Source organism: Chiloscyllium plagiosum, chromosome 27 (assembly GCF_004010195.1).
Source record: "Chiloscyllium plagiosum isolate BGI_BamShark_2017 chromosome 27, ASM401019v2, whole genome shotgun sequence".
Lineage (NCBI taxonomy): Eukaryota > Metazoa > Chordata > Chondrichthyes > Orectolobiformes > Hemiscylliidae > Chiloscyllium > Chiloscyllium plagiosum.
The window spans coordinates 4255630-4272346 of NC_057736.1; the positions used below are offsets into that span (position 1 = coordinate 4255630).

Below are 16717 nucleotides of genomic sequence, written 5' to 3' on the forward strand. Positions count from 1 at the left end.
TCTCCATTCCTGCTTCCTTCCAACAAACTTTCATTTCCTTGGCTTATCAAGAATCCATTTAACTCCGCCTTCAAAGTAAGCAAAAACTCTGCTTCCATTTCCTTTTGAAGAATCAAATAGTATTGACAATGAAATAAATCCCTCCCAAGACACTTTGAAAATTTGAATTTGGTTTTAAAAGCCTTTAAATAGGAAGCTGATGGCATTTTTACAAAAAAAGACATAGCGATTAAGAGGCTGTCAGACTGTTGTAGAAACACAAAGAGTAAATATGTCACTGCTGCATGTTGGAGCCCCTTTCAGAACCCAATCCTACACCAAAGTGACTAATGCTTCACTTCTTTACGAAGTGCCAAGGAAGGTTTTGGTGGTTCTGTTTGCCTGGAGCACTGATTTAATGGAACTCCATTGGAATCCAATGTTTCAAGGTGTTCCAAAGCTCCCAGTACAAAACATCAGTTTCCCATTTTATTCCAACAGACTTTGGAAAGATTAGTGCATTTACAGTTTAGAAAATGATGCTCATTTGTTCAAGGTCTTTACTTTGTGTTGTCACTGGGAGAGTGACACTCATCAGTATTGTCAAAATCACTAAAACTAAATCTAAGGTTTGGTTATTGTGTATGTTTTGAAGACAACTATTGCAGGATAAAATGAGTTGATTTCTTGCTCACTTGGATAAATCGTGCCTCTGAATTGTACTTTACGTTGCAGGAAATTGATGGAAAGGCATTGCTTTTGTTACGGAGTGATATGGTGATGAAATATATGGGACTGAAGCTGGGGCCAGCCTTGAAGATTTGCTACCACATTGACAGACTGAAACAGGGCAAGTTCTGATTTTGAACTCATCGTATCGGAACGTACTTGGAAACTACCAATCTCCAGAAGGAGCCACTCCCCGCCCCCTATTGAAAGGAGCACATTAATGGGGATTTACTCACTTCTGGCTCAGCATTCAAATGCTCTGTGTCTTTCAGCAAAACAGTGATACCAGCGGAACAGGATTTTTCAGTGCTTGATGACAGGAAAAACTTTGGACTTACAGATTTTCTACGTAAAGGCTGCAGCCTACAATGAAATGTAGCCGCTCTGAATTTTCAGTATTGGATAGGGGAGGTCTCTATCCAGCTGACATGAAACATTTTAGGAAAATGCTCTCGATATTGCTGTTGTGTAGCAGTTGTATTTCATTTTACAAGATTCTTTCAGTTATGCATTACTTATTCCTCCTTACAGTGCGACCGGCTGTATGTTGTACAAGCATTTCACTGTGATTGGCATCTGCTAGTGACCAAGAATCACTTTATGCTATTTGGTCGCGTCTCTCATGCATTTTAAGTGCTGGAAGGAGTTAGTGAGACTCAAAAGCAGTGATGAAGCGATGCCTTTTATTTTTCTTCAGTTTGCTCCAAACAGAGAAGAAAATTTTAAAAGTAAGTTAAAGGAATTTTTTATATTCTATAAATCAAGCTTCTAAACTAAGACTCTGAGGAGAAAAATAGGGAAGGTGTTGTTATTCCTTTAATGACAAAAAGAGTCAGTATTCTTTTTGTAGCAAGAATCTAATTTCTGTACTGCAACACTATGTACAGTCCCTTTTTCTTTTGCTAATACACGCTGTATTTTATTGTTTCTTCATTTTTGTGACCAACTCTGAAGTTTTGTACAAAATATTATTTAGCAGAATTGAACATGTGGCATTTGTGGTTTCTACATTTTTGCATATTGCAAATGCCCAATTAATACTGCAAACTAAGTCGATCCAAGGAAATCCATAATTTAAATGGCCTCTTTTTTTGAAAGGAAAATGTGTGCTTTGCCAATACTTCACGGTCATCCACTCTCGTCCCATCCCCCCACCAAAACCCTTCTGAAGACAGTTGCTAGGATACAGTTTCAATGGGTGCTGGTCACTCTCTGCCAGTTGTGAAGTTGGCAGGTAGTTAAACTTTTGGGGAAGTTACATTGAAGCTCAACCCTGCCTTTGCCCACATGCCCTCTCCAGGAGGAGATGCCAGTTAATAATCGAGAATTGGAACTCTGACTTCTCTTCAACCTCCAAGCCCAAAGCACCGAAAGCTCATTGTAAAATAGAGATGACCATTTGAGCTGAGATTGGTTTATCCTGTGCAGACTGGATTATTGGGCAAAACAGGCTTTACTGTTGATTTAATTATGTGACTGTTCCGATATTGTGCAGTTTGTACCCCAGAGGGAAAGATCAGCAATGCTTGGAAATAATCATATTGTTTGGACTGAAATAAAAGGAAAACGCTGCCAATGCTGGAAATCTGAAATAAAATCAGAAATTGCTGGAGAAACTCAGCAAGTCTGGTAGCATCTGTGGAGAGAAAGCAGAGTTAATGTTTCGAGTTCAAGTTTTTAATTCAAAATTGCAGAAGAACCGAAAGACTCATATGGTATTTGAAATGTTGGTTCTACTTCTCGCTCTACAGATGCAGCCAGACCTGCTGAGTTTCTCCGCTATTTTCTGCTTTTATTACTAATCATACTAGTTTCTCCATTTTAAGTCATACAAGATGAGTTGGACCAGTATATCTCATTTATCAATTTTATAGGTTTTTCTTTCTGGGACAGGAACAGGCCATTCAGCCGACCTGGTCAATGTCTAACAGTTCACACAAGTCTCCACCCATCCTGCCTCATTGTAACTCATCAGTCTATCCTCCGTTGCTTTCTCCCTCATGTGTTTATCCAGCTTCCCCCTAAACACATCTATGCTATTTGCCTCAATTTCTCCATGGCCTAGATTAAATGCTCCCTTCTAGCTGTTGGGTTTGAAGGCAGAGTAGGGACGTAGGGGCAAGTTAAGAGGTTACAGGCACTGGATACTGCAAAGGCTATGGGCTCTGACAACATTCTGGCAATGGTATTGAAGACTTGTGCTTTAAAACTTGCCACACCTCCACCCAAATGTTCCTGCACAGCTACACCATCTACTGACAATGTGGAAAATTTCCCAGGGGTATTTTGTAAAAGCAGGACAATTACCATCAATCTTCCTTTGATCATTAATAAAGTGATGTCATCAATAGTGCTACCAAGCAGCATTTACTTACCTGCTGACCAATGCCAGGGTCACTCAGCTCCTGACCTCATTATAGCCTATGTTCAAACTAGAACAAAAGAGCTGAATACCAGAGGGGAGGTGAGATAACAGCCCTGACATCAAGGCCACAGTTGATTAGATTAGATTCCCTATAGTGTGGAAACCGGCCCTTCAGCCCAACCAGTCCACACTGACCCTCCGAAGGGTAACCCACCCAGACCCCAGGCGCCCTAGAAAAACTGGAATCACTGGATATCAAGGAGCAAACTCTCCGCAAGCTGGAATCATGCCTGACACATAGCTTCCTATTGTTTGTGGTTGTTGGAGGTCAGTCATCTCAGCTTCAGGATTCCTCAAGGTAGTGTCCTCAGCCCAACAATCTTCAGCTGCTTCATCAATGACCCTCCGTCCATCATAATGTCAGAACTTGAGATGTTTGCTGATGATTGCGCTATGTTCAGCACCATTAGTGATTCCTAACAATATCCAGGCTTGGGCTGATAAGTGGCAAGTTACATCCATACCGCATGCATGCCAAGTGATTGAGAAGAGAGAATCTAACCATCATTATTTGACATTCAATGGTGAATGTCAGTGAATCCTAACAATATCAAGATCTTGGAGGTGACCATTGGCCAGAAACTGCACTAGACAAGCCATATAAATACAGTGGCTTCAAGGGCAGGTCAGAGGCTGGGAATCCTGCAGCAAGTACCTCACCTCCTAACTCCCCAAGAGCACTCTACTACGTATAAGGCAGGACTGTAATCGAATACTTCCCATTTGTCTGGTTAAAAGCAGTTCCTCTCAACACTCAAGAAGTTTGACACCATCCAGGACAAAGCAGCCCCTTTGATTGGCACCGTATCCATAAACATCCACTCCATCCACCACTGACGCTTACAACAATTAGTGTATGTCATCTACAAAATAGACTGCAGAAATTCATCAAGGCCCCTGACACAGTGCTTTCCAAACCCATGATCACTTCCATCTAGAAGGACTAGGGCAGCAGATATATGGGAACACCACCCCCTGCAAGTTCCCCTCCAAGATACTCACCATCCTGACTTGGAAATATACGTTGCTCCTTCACTGTCGCTGGGTCAATACTCTGGCTTTTTACCACACACATGCAGTGGTTCAAGGAGGTAGCTCACCACCATCTTCTGAAGAGCAACTAAGAATAGGCAATAAATGCTGGCCCAGACAGTGACACCCAACATCCCATGGATGAACTATAAAAATAAAAACTATTTTACCCCTAGTGGGGGATGAGGCATGTCACCCACCCATAGGGCAATTAAGATCCTTATGTGGTCAGCTAAAACCCACTTATGGGACCCATCCTGTCACTGACCAATAGTGAAAGAGGCTTCTGCCAAACAGCCCTGCACTATTGACTGGGAATAACTGACCACAGTTCTTTAAGGACAGGAAGATTCTGAAAGTTCTGGCATTCTGCTTAGCCGTGCAGTTTGCCAAACACTGTCTGGCAGACTGGGTCTCTCCTTAAAATGCCCTCAAACTCCACCCCTTTGAAGGATCTCCCCTACTCAGGAATCCCTGGCTAGGTTCCTCTTCATCACAACTTCTACCAACAATGGTTTCTCCAATATCGGCCCCACCATTCTCACTTTCCCATCTCTCATGGAGGTCAATCGACCTGACCCCGAACAAGACCCCTCTATTGGAGGCAGGTCCTCCTGTGGCTAACATCACCTTTCACCTTAAGGAACAGCTAACCTGCCACTTCCTTCCTCAAGACCAACCCTTAGGAAAGTCTTGAGTGGAGCGGGGGAGGTCGTGGGATCCTGTTGAATCCAGTTCCTTTTGGTTACGTGTCCCAGCGATTAATTCCCAGAGGAGAACAAAGAGCTTGTTTTTAAATCATCAATTTAATAACCTGAACACCATTCAGAATGGGAAATGGTTGTTTGTTCTAGTTTGTTGTTTAAATGTGTTAATCGAGAAATAGAACAAGGGCTCATGATGTGCTAAGCAGGTTGAGCTGCTGAACTGTTTAGCTGCTATCCTACCCACTCCTACAAAACGAAGTCCCTCTAGAAACATCCACTCCCTCCACCACCAACTCTCAGTAGCAGTAGTATACATCATCTACAAGATGGAGAGAGCTGCAGTTAACAAAATAAGTTCTCTTGCAGCAGTAAGTCAAAAGCTTGGAATAATATATTAAATTCTGATCAATGAATAGCCACCACCTTTGAGTAAATTTAAGAAAAAAATTAATTTATACTGTATGTGATCTTCAATACGGTTTTTGCCTCCAATCACTCACCATGTATAACACATGAGTTTGGCTGTTTACAAGATTATCCATGGTTAGCTTATCCATCTTCTTTGTCCCTCCTCCCTCATTTTATTCCTGTCTTGCAAAGTAACCCATCAAAGAACTGAAACTAATTAAATTTGGTGTTTTATTTTACCAGAGACAGTTCAGAGTCAGAATTCTCTCTGGAAGAGATTTTGAATCTGATAGCTGGACTGTCTGGTGGAGACAGTATTGGGGGAAAATAGTTCAGGAAGCCTTGCATGGTGAATAAACTCCATACACAGTATCGGTGGGCTAACTGGTCAATTTCTTGTCCTATTTTTAAGGCCATTTGTTGTAGAAATTATTCCTATTCAGGCTGTACCCAGTGGAAAGTGTTAATACAGATGATTCTATTCATTGACCAATTACCATACAAGTAGCTGGCGAACTTCACATTTTAGACAGAGCGTTGATTCTCTCCGTCCCTGTGGTGTACATGTGGGTGAATTTCCCAGTGAGCTGTTAACACGTCGAAAACCTACAACATTCTTTTCATGACTCCCAATCAATGCCAATTGAGAACAAATGTCACCTCAGGAAAGAGTTAGCTCAAGAATGTACAGATTATGCATCATATGTGACCAAAAATATTGTCATAGCAATGAGATGACCTTCTTTTAAAATTCATTCATGGGATGTGGATATCACTGGCTGGGCGACTAGAAGAAGGAAAAGTCCCTAAAACAATCCTCCTTAAATTTGGACTTAAGTGCATAACATAATGAAAGTATTAACAACAGTGTTAAATTCTTTTTTTAAAACTGAATGACAAAATGTTTTGGTTTTAGCACACTAGTATACACCTGGGGGTAAAGTTAATCTCAATGATTATCCCAAGTTTGTGGATACGTTCATAGCGCCTGACTCACTATTGCAGGTTTGATTTGTACCAAAGTGTGTTTCTTTTTGTTACAATGTGATACAAGAACAACCAGGAGGATGGAAGAGATGTTTTGCCTTGATTGCCAATCAGAGAGATTTCTTTCTGACTAATTCTGACCTGTAATAGCCAACAAAAAGCTGTTAAAAGACTGAATCTTATTGCTGCTGCGGTTTTGTGATAGTGTCATTGTCTACCATATGTGATGAACTGCTCAGAAAGCCTCTCGGCGTTAATTATTCATGAAGATCAGTCTAGGCAATGAGACCTATTCCTGGATACTTTTAAAACCAGATGCCTGGGATAAAACAATAAGCTATTTACTGCATACAACTGAGGTTCATTAAGGATAGGATGATTGTGAATCTTCTTGTTTGTACAGTTTGCCAAACATTGTCTGTGGTAGTACACTAACCCAGGAGCGAAGTATCACATTCTCTCAGTCTTGCAGCAGCTCCCCCCACCCCCCCAGTATGTAGCACTCCAATCAGGCATGGCTACCAATGTGATGCACTTGGTTTAACAAAGATGTCAGTTGTACATTGATTATCAGTACATGACTTTGGTCATTAAATAAACCAATAATTTATTGTAAAACCTGCAGTTGACATTCGTCCATATTCTCATTTGCTCCAGACGCAGTATATGATTTCTGGGTGATTATTGATTCTTGCAGGTAAGCATATTTCCTCAATGATCAACTGTGTGAAGCAAAGGCTAGTGAGCAGGACGATGATCACAAGTCAGTCAGCTACTGTCTTTGCCTAATGTACTTTCCTACATGGAACGCTAGGTATTAGGCACTGTGTCCCTCAAAAGGTTACTTCTGACTCACCTCAGTTTCACAGACCATGGCAAATGGTTTGGTGCCAATACCTCCACTGTGGTCATCAACCATCTCTGTACAAACCAAGGACTGAATCTGCCATTTCCCTGCCTTTATGACATGATCCATCATTGCACTTGGACATAGTTACACCTCTGGAGCTGTTTCTGATCTCTTGTCCAATGACCTTTATCCGCTCACTTGGTCTAGGTGATGGGACTCTTTATAGATTGAAGAAAGCCTAATTGTTTTACTAGGAAGAAGGTGCAAGGTATTCACTTTTACAGACAATGGTGAAGGCAGCCAGTGATGCCAGTCATTACGACCAGGTGAATTAGCACAGCTCTTTTCAACCTCATTGGTTGGCCACACAACTGTCTAAAAATTCTTCTCAAGCACAAGGCTACAGCTCTCCCCAGTTTTGATTTGGAGGAGCCAGTGTTGGACTGGGTGGGCAAAGTTAAAAATCAGAGTCGAGAATGTGGTGCTGGAAAAACACAGGTCAGGCAGCATCCGAGGAGCAGGAGAACTAATTGGGACAGGTAAAAATCAGACAACACCAGGTTATAGTCCAACAGGTTTATTTGGAAGCACTAGCTTTCGGAGCGCTGCTTCTTCACCAGGTAGATGTGAAGGAACAGTGCTCCGAAAGCTAGTGCTTCCAAATAAACTTGTTGGACTATAACCTAGTGTTGTGTGATTTTTAACTCTCCCCAATTAGTTAACTCATTCAGCAAAAACAATAAGGAGCCGATTGCAAGGTGTGAAAGAGCAATTTAATGCAATATTAAGGCCACTGTAAGGACAAGGTTCTGGCATGGATAGGCCATTAGCAGAAGGCAGACAGTAGGGATAAAGTGGTCTTTTTCAGGGTGCCAACTGGTGATTAGTGGAGGTCTGCACATGTCCATGTTGAGACCACAACTATTCACACTATACATTAATGATCTGAATGAATGAACTGGGGGCATTGTTGCTAAGTTTGCAGATGACACAAAGAGAGGTGGAGGAGCAGTTAGTGCTGACAAAGTGTGGAGACTGCAGAAGGACTTGCACAGGCTAGGAGAGTGGGCAAAGAACTGGCAGATGGAATACAATGTGGGAAAACAAGGTTTGCACTTTGGTCGGAAGAATACAGGCACTATTTTCTAAATGGGGAGAAGCTTTGGAACTCGGAAGCACCAAGGAACTTGTGAATCATAGTTCAGGATTCTTTTAAGGTTAATATACAGGTTCAGTTGTCAGTTAGTAAGGTAAATGCAAAGTTAACATTCATTCCAAGAGGGCTAGAATACAAGAGCAGGAATGTGATGCTGAGGCTGTATAAGGCCGTGACTAGATCACATTTAGAATATTCTGCTCAGTTTTGGGTCCCATAGCTAAGAAAGGTTGTGGTAGTGTTGGAAGGGGAACAGAGGAGTTTTACAAGAATGATCCTGGGAATAAAGGGCGTGTCAAAGGAGTAGTGGTTGAGGAGAGGTGTTTAGAAGGATGATGGGAGTTCTGATTAGTGAGAGTGGACATGCAGAAGATGTTTCCACTAATAGGCAAGACTAGGATCAGAGTGCACAGCCTTAAGGTAAGATGAGGAGGAATTTCTTCAACAAGAGGGTGGTGGATCTGTGGAACTCATTGCCACAGAGGGCTGTGGAGACTAAGTCATTGAATTATTAAAGACAGAGGTAGGTAAGTTCTTGATTACTAAGGGGATCAAGGGTTCCAGGTCAAAGGCAGGAGAATGAAGTTCAGAAATGTAGCTTGATCAGTGCAGGCGATTTCTTTCATCTCCATTATGTGAAACCTGTGTAGATTGGAACAGGGGTAGTGACTGGGTTGAGTGGTCTCAGTGTCTCAGACTGTCTTTGTTTACCATGTGTCCGTTTCATGACATAGGCCAGTCAATGGCTAGGTGATTGCAGTTATTTAAAGTCATTTTTTCCCTTTTTAATTTTCTAAAAAATTCATGTGGGTATCATTTACCAGCTGGCCAGCATTTATTGCCCATCTCTCGTTACTCCTTGAGAAGCTGGTGGGTGGTGATCTGCTTTCTTGAACCGATGCAGTCCATGTGGCGTGAGTTGACCCATAATGCCCTTAGGAAGGGAATTCCAGGATTTTGATCCAGCGACAGTGAAGGAACGGTGATATATTTCCAAGCCAGAATGGTGAGGGGAACTCGAAGGTGGTGGTGTTTCCATATACAGTATCTGCTGTTTAAATGCATTTCAGTCCATGGAATTGCCAGGTATTAAAATTAGATGCTGAAATTTGGAAAGAAATAGTTCATTATTTATCACTGCCATGCCACTGCAGACAGACTCTGGGTGGATTTTTCCTGTTCTTGGGCTAAGTCCAAAAGCAGAAGATTTTTTTGAGGAGATACTTGTGGCCTATTGTGTCAGAAATCCTGCTGGATCGTCTGTCAGTCTGGGTACTGATTGGCTGATGGTGCCTTTATCATCGCAATTAAAATCCCAGAGCAATATGTCCCTTCCAGCTGGAGTGAGCAGCCAGTCAGAAGTCAGCACCTCCCGAATTTAACAGCACTGTGACAGTGTCCAATTTGCTCATTTTAATCCATAGTCCAAAAAAAATCAGAAGATATGGTCTCTTACATATCTCGAAAAAGAAATGATAGGCTGTTTATAAATTAATTTCATTACAAGGTAGATGGCATGTAGACAACACAACAGGAAATATTCATCCATCCATCTTCCTTCATCTTCTGTACAGGACTTAAACAATTTCTTGTCATCTTAATCTTAAATTCTTAACTTGTTCAATCATTTTTCACACTCTGGACAATATATCTGCTCTGGTCCTATTTTCCAATTTTACATATGGCTATAGATTCTTTGTAAAATGTACTGTGACATTAAGGAAATCCATCAAATCTTGATGGTGTTAAAATCTTCTGTCAGCTCTATGCACTCAGTCTCTGACTCCAATTAAAAATAACATTGATCTTGGAAAAATAAAAACTCAACATCTGTATCCAAATTTTCATTTGAAATAGTAAAAAAAAGGTTTTATTTGGTTCTACAGTGAATTCTTCTACGTCAGTGTCAAGTGGTAGTGAGTTAATTTAGCTCCCAGGTCAATGCTTTTGGATTGAATTCATTGAGTTCTTTCTGTGATTCTAACATAAATAAATACTCTAGCATTCCTGCTTCAATAAAGTCATCCTCGAGGATGAAACATTTTCCCTCACTGCTGCTTTCAGGATTGTTTCCCAACTTTAATTTCAATTGCTGTTCTGCCACAAATTTCTTCATTAATGTCTACCTTCTCAGATTGAAAGAGAACTCCAGTTTATTCATGTGGCTGACCAATGTTTGTGTTAAATGGCAACAGAACTACCTCCAATGATATCTTTGCTTAAATAAGGGAATTCAAACCTAATCACAGTATTCCAGACATGGCCTACCTCCTCAAAACATTTCAAGAAAGTAGCCCAGACCCTAACTTTGCTAGTTGTTTTGGTGTTTGGCGGATATTCCAGGAGGGATGCAGTTGGTCAAACCACGTAGTTTTAAACAAAACAATTTATTTACAAGATTGCCGAATGAAACACAAACAAAAAAGTACAGAATGCTGAATAACTCAACCTATCAGAAAACCCAACTTAATGATGCTGTTCCAAATATTTGCAACAATCCCCATAAACATCCCTTGGCACAAAAGGTAAAATCAAACCCTGGGTCTTACAGGAGAGATGTCAGAGAGAGAGGAGGATCAGCATGGACCTGCTTCTTTGGGTCCAGCAGCTTTTACAACTGCCTGACTGCTTTCAGTGAATAGCCAGACCAAACGCTGAGCTGGGAGAACTGGCCACTCTCCCTTTCATTGTACAAGTGTTTTTTTAAACTTAAAAGATTTTGCCTGAGGCAGTATCTGTTACCTATAATCAAATTTGCCCTGAAACCCTCCAACCCCAGACATTTCAGAACCTGTGCTTTTATGACCTCCTGAAAAAAGAACCAAGGACAACCACAACCTTGTTAAAGGAGCAGCATCTGCACACCTTCCCCCTTAAAAAAAATGAACCATTAATATCCAAAGATGGCTTCAATTCAAAACCCCTTAATCCTAAACTGTTAGTACTCTACAATACCCATATACATTACATTGACTATAAACATGCAAACATGCACAACTATATTCTGTTTCAGTCTGTTTTACTCCTGCCACTGAACGTCTCCGTTTCTCGCAATACATCGGCAATCACTTTTTCTCATCCTGTCACATGCACAATTTTCAAATTAAATGGCTGTAACAAGCTCCATCTAAACAGTCTGGCATTTTTGTCCTTAAATTCCTCCACAAACTTCAATGGGCTATGATCAGTGCATCGGATACATTATTGATAACATAAACATTCATCTCTGCTGATGAATGTCCAGTTTCCTGGAGAAATATCCAATAGGTTTATCTATCTTCTCATCATCTTCTTGCAAGAGCACAACACCGACACTCTCATCACTCGCATCGATAGCCACCTTGAATGGCTTTGTGTCATTAGGTGAGGCTAATACTAAGGCAGTGGTTAACACAGCTTTCAGGCCATCAAATGCCTTCTGATAGCCTGCTGTCCACTGGAACCTCTTACCTGTCTTCAGCAATTCAGTGAGTGGATCAACCACACAGCTAAATTTCGGTATGAATTTTTGATAAAAATCCACTCAAACATAGTACTGTTCTTTGTGTCAGTGGTATGGAAAATGCCCCAATTACCTTTGTTTTTGCATTCCATGGAACCATTTGTCTGTATCCAATAATATGGCCCAAGAAGGTGACTTGGGCTTTGACAAATTAACTTTTAGCCAGGTTTACCACCAAGCCTGCCTTCCATTGAACAAGTCCAATAAATGTTGCAAATGTTCCTTCCATGAGTAACTAAAAATCACCAGGTCATCTATATATATTACACAATTGGGTAATCCAGAAATGACCTTATTGGTTAGTCTCTGAAATTGGCAGGCACATTTTTCATACCAAATAGCATGATTTTAAACTGATACAGTCCATTTTGCATTACAAAAGCCAAAATTATCTTCACTCTTTTGGACAAAGGTACCTCCAGTGTTCTCTGAGCAAGTCCAACTTAGAAATATAAGTTGCTTGTCCCATCTTTTCAACAGAGTCTTCAAACTGTGAAATCGGATATGCATCAGTCTTTGTAACGGCATTGACTTTACAATAGTCCACACATAACCGTTGGGTACCAGTTGGTTTTGGCACCGTTACTATGGTTGAGCTCTAGTCACAGTAACTCACTTCGATTATATCATCTTGGAGCATGCGTTCAATCTCCTTTTGAACCTGTGCCAACTTTAGAGGGCTATGCCTTTAAGGATGTTGCTTAATGAAAACAGCATCCCCTATGTCCACATGATGCATAATTAGGTTAGTACTTCCCAGCTCATTTCCACATATCTCCCCATGTGACAGTAATAACTCTTTCAGGTCATTTCGATTTTCCTCTGGAAGGTAACTCAAAGATTTATCCCAATTTTTGACAACTTCCACATTGTCCAATTTAATTTGGGGAATGACCAATTCAGAATCTTTTGAACTTATTTCTTCACTCTGTTATAACCAATAACACAGTCTCATTCAGCTTTCTTTCCCTGTCAAAATACCTTTTGAACATATTCACATGACACACTCTGTGAGATTTCTTTCTGTCTGGAGTCCTTATCAAATAGTTCACCTCACTCAATTTCCTTTTGACTTGATAAGGTCCACTAAACTTTGCTTGTAAAGGTTTTTCTTTAAACATTGCCTAGCCAACTCCCCTGCTCTATCTAATCATTCCCAAACATTTGACACATAGTCCAAATATGTGGTCTCTGAATTCTGACTTACCGATTTCTCCTTAATCAATTTTAGTGGTACTCTCACTTCATGCCCAAAAACTAATTCAAATGGATTGAATTTGGTCAATTCATTTGGTGCATCTCTGATCGCAGAAAGCACAAATGGAATTCGCTTATCCCTAACATCTGGATAGTCCTGACTATAAGCCCTCAACATGGTCCTTAATGTCTGATGCCACTAAAGTTGTTCATAACTTCCTTAAATAATTTTGATGTAAAGTTTGATCCTTGATCTGATTGTATCTCTGTCCATATAGAGTCATAGAGATGTACAGCACGGAAACAGACCCTTTAGTACAACTCAGCCATGCTGACCAGATATCCCAACCCAATCTAGTCCCACCATCCAGCACCCGGCCCATATCCCTCAAAAGCCTTCCTATTCATATGCCCATCCAGATACCTTTTAAATGTTATAATTGTGCCAGCCTCCACCACTTCCTCTGGCAGCCTATTCTATACACGTACACAATCTTTACGTGAAAAAGTTGCCCCTTATGTCTCTTTTATATCTTTCCCCTCTCACCCTAAACCTATGCCCTCTAGTTCTGGACTCCCCGACCCCAGGATAATGACCTTGTCTATTTACCCTATCCATGCTCCTCATGATTTTATAAACCTCAGGTCACCCCTCAGCCTCCAATCCTCCAAACCTGGCAACGTCCTTGTAAATCTGTTCAGAACCCTTTCGAATTTCACAACATCCTTCCAATAGGAAGGAGATCAGAATTGCATGCAATATTCCAAAAGTGGTCTAACCAATGTCCTGTACAGCCGCAACATGGCCTCCCAACTCCTATTATACTCAGTACTCTATTCAATAAAAGAAAGTATACCAAATACCTTCTTCATTATCCGGTCTACCCTGCAACTCTACATTCAGGGAGCTATGAATCTGCACTCCAAGGCCTCTTTGTTCAGCAACACTCCCTAGGGATCTTACTATTAATTGATGGTATCCCGTGAAACATTTGAGTAATTCCTCCACAATCCTTTTAGCTGTGATATTGTGTAATGGAATGGCCTCTGGAAATCTAGTGGACACATTTGTTATTGGTAACAAATACTGATTCCCACTTTTTGTCCTACGCAATAATTAAGATTCTTGTAAAAAATTCCTCAAATGCAGGAATGGCTACTAAAGTTGCAGGTTTTATTACTACCTATTGTTTTCTGATTACCTGATAAGTATGACATGTCTGGCAAAATTCAGCTACATCCGTATGCAGTCCAATCCAGGAAAAATGTTTTTGCATTTTAGCTTTTTCTCAGTCCTGAATGACCCCCGAGTGGTAGCTCCTGCGCCACTGACAACACCTCCTTTCTATAACCCACTGGCAATATGACTTGATGAACCTTTGCCCATTTCTCATTTGCCTGAATATGTGATGGCCTCCATTTCCCCATCACTTTTAAGATAATAACATTCAAGGATACATTCTGATTTCTTTTCTGTGCATGTATTTTGATACAAGCTTGATTGAGTTTTTTGAAGAAGTAACAAAGAAAATTGATGATGGCAGAGCAATAGATGTGATCTATATGGACTTCAGTAAGGCGTTCGACAAGGCTCCCCATGGGAGACTGATTAGCAAGGTTAGATCTCATGGAATACAGGGAGAACTAGCCATTTGGATACAGAACTGGCTCAAAGATAGAAGACAGAGGGTGGTGGTGGAGGGTTGTTTTTCAGACTGGAGGCCTGTGACCAGTGGAGTGCCACAAGGATCAGTGCTGGGCCCTCTACTTTTTGTCATTTACAAAAATGATTTGGATGCGAGCATAAGAGGTACAGTTAGTAAGTTTGCAGATAACACCAAAATTGGAGGTGCAGTGGACAGCGAAGAGGGTTACCTCAGATTACAACAGGATCTGGACCAGATGGGCCAATGGGCTGAGAAGTGGCAGATGGAGTTTAATTCAGATAAATGCGAGGTGCTGCATTTTGTGAAAGCAAATCTTAGTAGGACTTATACACTTAATGGTAAGGTCCTAGGGAGTGTTGCTGAACAAGGAGACCTTGGACTGCAGGTTCATAGCTCCTTGAAAGTGGAGTCGCAGGTACATAGGATAGTGAAGAAGGTGTTTGGTATGCTTTTCTTTATTGGTCAGAGTATAGAACATAGAATAGTACAGCACAGAACAGGCTCTTCAGCCCACGATGTTGTGCCAACCACTGATCCTCATGTATGCACCCTCAAATTTCTGTGACCATATGTATGTCCAGTAGTCTCTTAAATGTCCCCAATGACCTTGCTTCCACAACTGCTGCTGACAACGCATTCCATGCTCTCACAACTCTCTGTGTAAAGAACCTGCCTCTGACTTTATACTTTCCTCCAACCAGCTTAAAACTATGACCCCTCGTGTTAGTAATTTCTGCCCTGGGAAATAGTCTCTGGCTATCGACTCTATCTATGCCTCTCATTATCTTGTATACCTCAGTTAGGTCTCCTCTCCTCCTCCTTTTCTACAATGAAAAAAGTCTGAGCTCAGTCAACCTCTCCTCATAAGATAAGCCCTCCAGTCCAGGCAGCATCCTGGTAAACCTCCTCTGAACCCTCTCCAAAGCACCTACATCTTTCCTATAATAGGGCGACCAGAACTGGACGCAGTATTCCACGTGTGGTCTAACCAAAGTTTTACAGAGCTGCAACAAGATCTCACGACTCTTAAACTTAATCCCCCTGTTAATGAAAGCCCAAACACCATATGCTTTCTTAACAACCCTGTCCACTTGGGTGGCTATTTTAAGGGATCTATGTAAATGCACACCAAGATCCCTCTGTTCCTCCACACTGCCAAGAATCCTATCCTTAATCCTGTACTCAGCTTTCAAATTCGACCTTCCAAAATGCATCACCTCGCATTTATCCAGGTTGAACTCCATCTGCCACCTCTCAGCCCATCTCTGCATCCTGTCAATGTCCCGCTGCAGCCTACAACAGCCCTCTATACTGCCAACGACACCTCCAACCTTTGTGTCATCTGCAAACTTGCTGACCCATCTTTCAATCCCCTCATCCAAGTCATTAATAAAAATTACAAACAGTAGAGGCCCAAGGACAGAGCCCTGTGGAACACCACTCACCACAGACTTCCAGGCAGAATATTTTCCTTCTACTACCACTGTATCGAGTACAGGAGTTGGGAGGTCATTTTGCGGCTGTACAGGACATTGGTCAGACCACTTTTCTTCCAAAAAGGAAGAAAGATCCTAGGAGGAGGCATGGGTGGCCATGGCTGATGAGGGAAGTTAAGAAACATATAAAGTTAAAAGAGGGAAAGTATAACATAGCAAAGATAAGTGGGAAAACGGAGGACTGGGAAGCTTTTAAAGAACAACAGAGGATTACTAAGAAGGAAATACGCAGAGAAACAAATGAGGTACGAAGGTAAACTGGTCAATATAAAGGAGGATAGTAAAAGTTTTTTTAGGTATGTGAAAGGCACAAAAATGATTAAGACTAAAATTGGGCCCTTGAAGACAGAAACAGGGGACTATATTACGGGGAACAAAGAAATGGCAGAAGAATTGAATGGGTACTTCAGATCTGTGTTCACTGGGGAAGATACAAGCAATCTCCCTGAGGTAACAGTGGCTGAAGGACCTGAACTGAAGGGAATTTATATTTGCCAGGAATTGATGTTGGAGAGACTGTTAGGTCTGAAGATTGATAAGTCCCCGGGGCCTGATGGTCTACATCCCAGGGTACTGAAGGAG

The 16717-nt window shown here is 41.3% G+C and overlaps 1 protein-coding gene across 7 annotated transcripts in view; it reads left to right on the forward strand.

Annotated features, from left to right (window-relative positions):
- LOC122563483 (polycomb protein SCMH1-like) overlaps positions 1 to 1798 on the forward strand; it is a 188539-nt gene extending 186741 nt beyond the window's left edge. For all 7 annotated transcript variants that reach the window (XM_043717254.1, XM_043717253.1, XM_043717257.1 and 4 more), the window contains one exon: positions 715 to 1798. In XM_043717254.1, coding sequence (XP_043573189.1) covers positions 715 to 840 — 126 coding nt within the window. In that variant the 3' untranslated portion in view covers positions 841 to 1798. The remainder of the gene's footprint in view (positions 1 to 714) is intronic.
- The last annotated feature ends 14919 nt before the right edge of the window (positions 1799 to 16717 follow it).